The sequence below is a fragment of the Trichinella spiralis genome (assembly GCF_000181795.1).
Source record: "Trichinella spiralis strain ISS 195 chromosome Unknown Scfld6821, whole genome shotgun sequence".
In the NCBI taxonomy this organism is placed as follows: Eukaryota; Metazoa; Nematoda; class Enoplea; order Trichinellida; family Trichinellidae; genus Trichinella; species Trichinella spiralis.
Genome location: NW_003533760.1, coordinates 132 through 1,362, shown reverse-complemented (window position 1 = coordinate 1,362; position 1,231 = coordinate 132). Strand labels below are relative to the sequence as shown.

General features: G+C 39.8%; 1 protein-coding gene across 1 annotated transcript; it reads right to left on the bottom strand.

The window, feature by feature from the left end:
• Window positions 1–175: 175 nt before the first annotated feature.
• On the bottom strand, window positions 176–667 carry Tsp_14501 (zinc finger protein; the record flags this gene model as incomplete). Its single annotated transcript, XM_003365945.1, has 1 exon — window positions 176–667. A coding segment is annotated over exon 1 (492 nt), but the record flags the coding sequence as incomplete, so codon positions are not given.
• Window positions 668–1,231: the final 564 nt, after the last annotated feature.

Below are 1,231 nucleotides of genomic sequence, written 5' to 3'. Positions count from 1 at the left end.
GGAACACCATTCAAGCTCCTTTTCGTTGTTAGTTTTTCAGTGGGTTCAGAAAAAAAGGTAGTTCTTCTTCAATTGTGTTATTTGCAATGAACCGTGCGTATACAATGAGCTGTGCACAGTTTGCCTGGTCTGTGGACTCATCACAACTTATGGCAAAAAAAGGAGAACACTTTACCTTTTCAAGAACTTGCTGTTTTATATCATCAGCTAATTCATCGATTCGGCGTTTAACTGTTGAATCAGAAAGAGAAATATTTTTAAATTGCTTCGCCATGTCATCTCCAAGCAGAATCTTTACTGCATTCACAATGCAGGGCTTAACAAGATTTTCTCCAATAGTATGTGGTTTCTTATTCTTGGCAATCAACATGGCTATTTCATATGATACTTTCACAGCCTTGGCAGTCTCCTGATTATACTTGCCTTTTTTGTCAAGTCTCATTTGAGAAAGGGAATCTCTTTTAGCGCAAAAGTATTCCACAGGTTTTTTTGATAACTCAGGATGGCGGTTATGCAAATGCCGCTGCAGTCGGGTCGGCCGTAAAGCATCATTGCTGAGTGTATCAAGGCATACAACGCATTGTGGCACTTCAACGCCGTTTTTTTCAATAGCCACGAAGCCGTATTTGATGTACTCTGCATCATATTTGCGTTTTTTCGGTGCCATTGTACGTATTGTATTTCACGCCAACGTCCAATATAACTTTTGTATTGGATCTTCCTCGTCGATAACGATAATCAAGTTTCAGTGGACTGTATAATTAACCCGCGGTTCGACTATTTGAACCACTGAGTTCTATCTTCGATGTACGGTTCCCTCTATTGGACCCGGCGTAAGCTCCAACGACTTACCTATTGTCTCTGCTGATTCCAGTCACGTTTTCTCCGGTATTCCTTCCCGTCTTTCGAATATAAAGACCAAAACACAATCTCGAAAAAAACCCCAACCCTTTATTCAACTAGAGATCAACTGGCTCCCACACCTGACTGAATCTGAATGACTCTAACTAACTAACTAACTGACAACTATATATATATATATGTGATACCCCCCGAAAGAAAAACAACTACAACAACAATTAGGTAAAATATATCGGGTTGGCTTCTAAACCAAAAACGAACTGTTTCCGCTAAGAATCGAATTGCCTTCCCAGACAAAAACAACTAATGGTCCGCCTTATATCGGGAATTACTTCCCAACCAATAACAACTAATGATTCGGCTATAATCA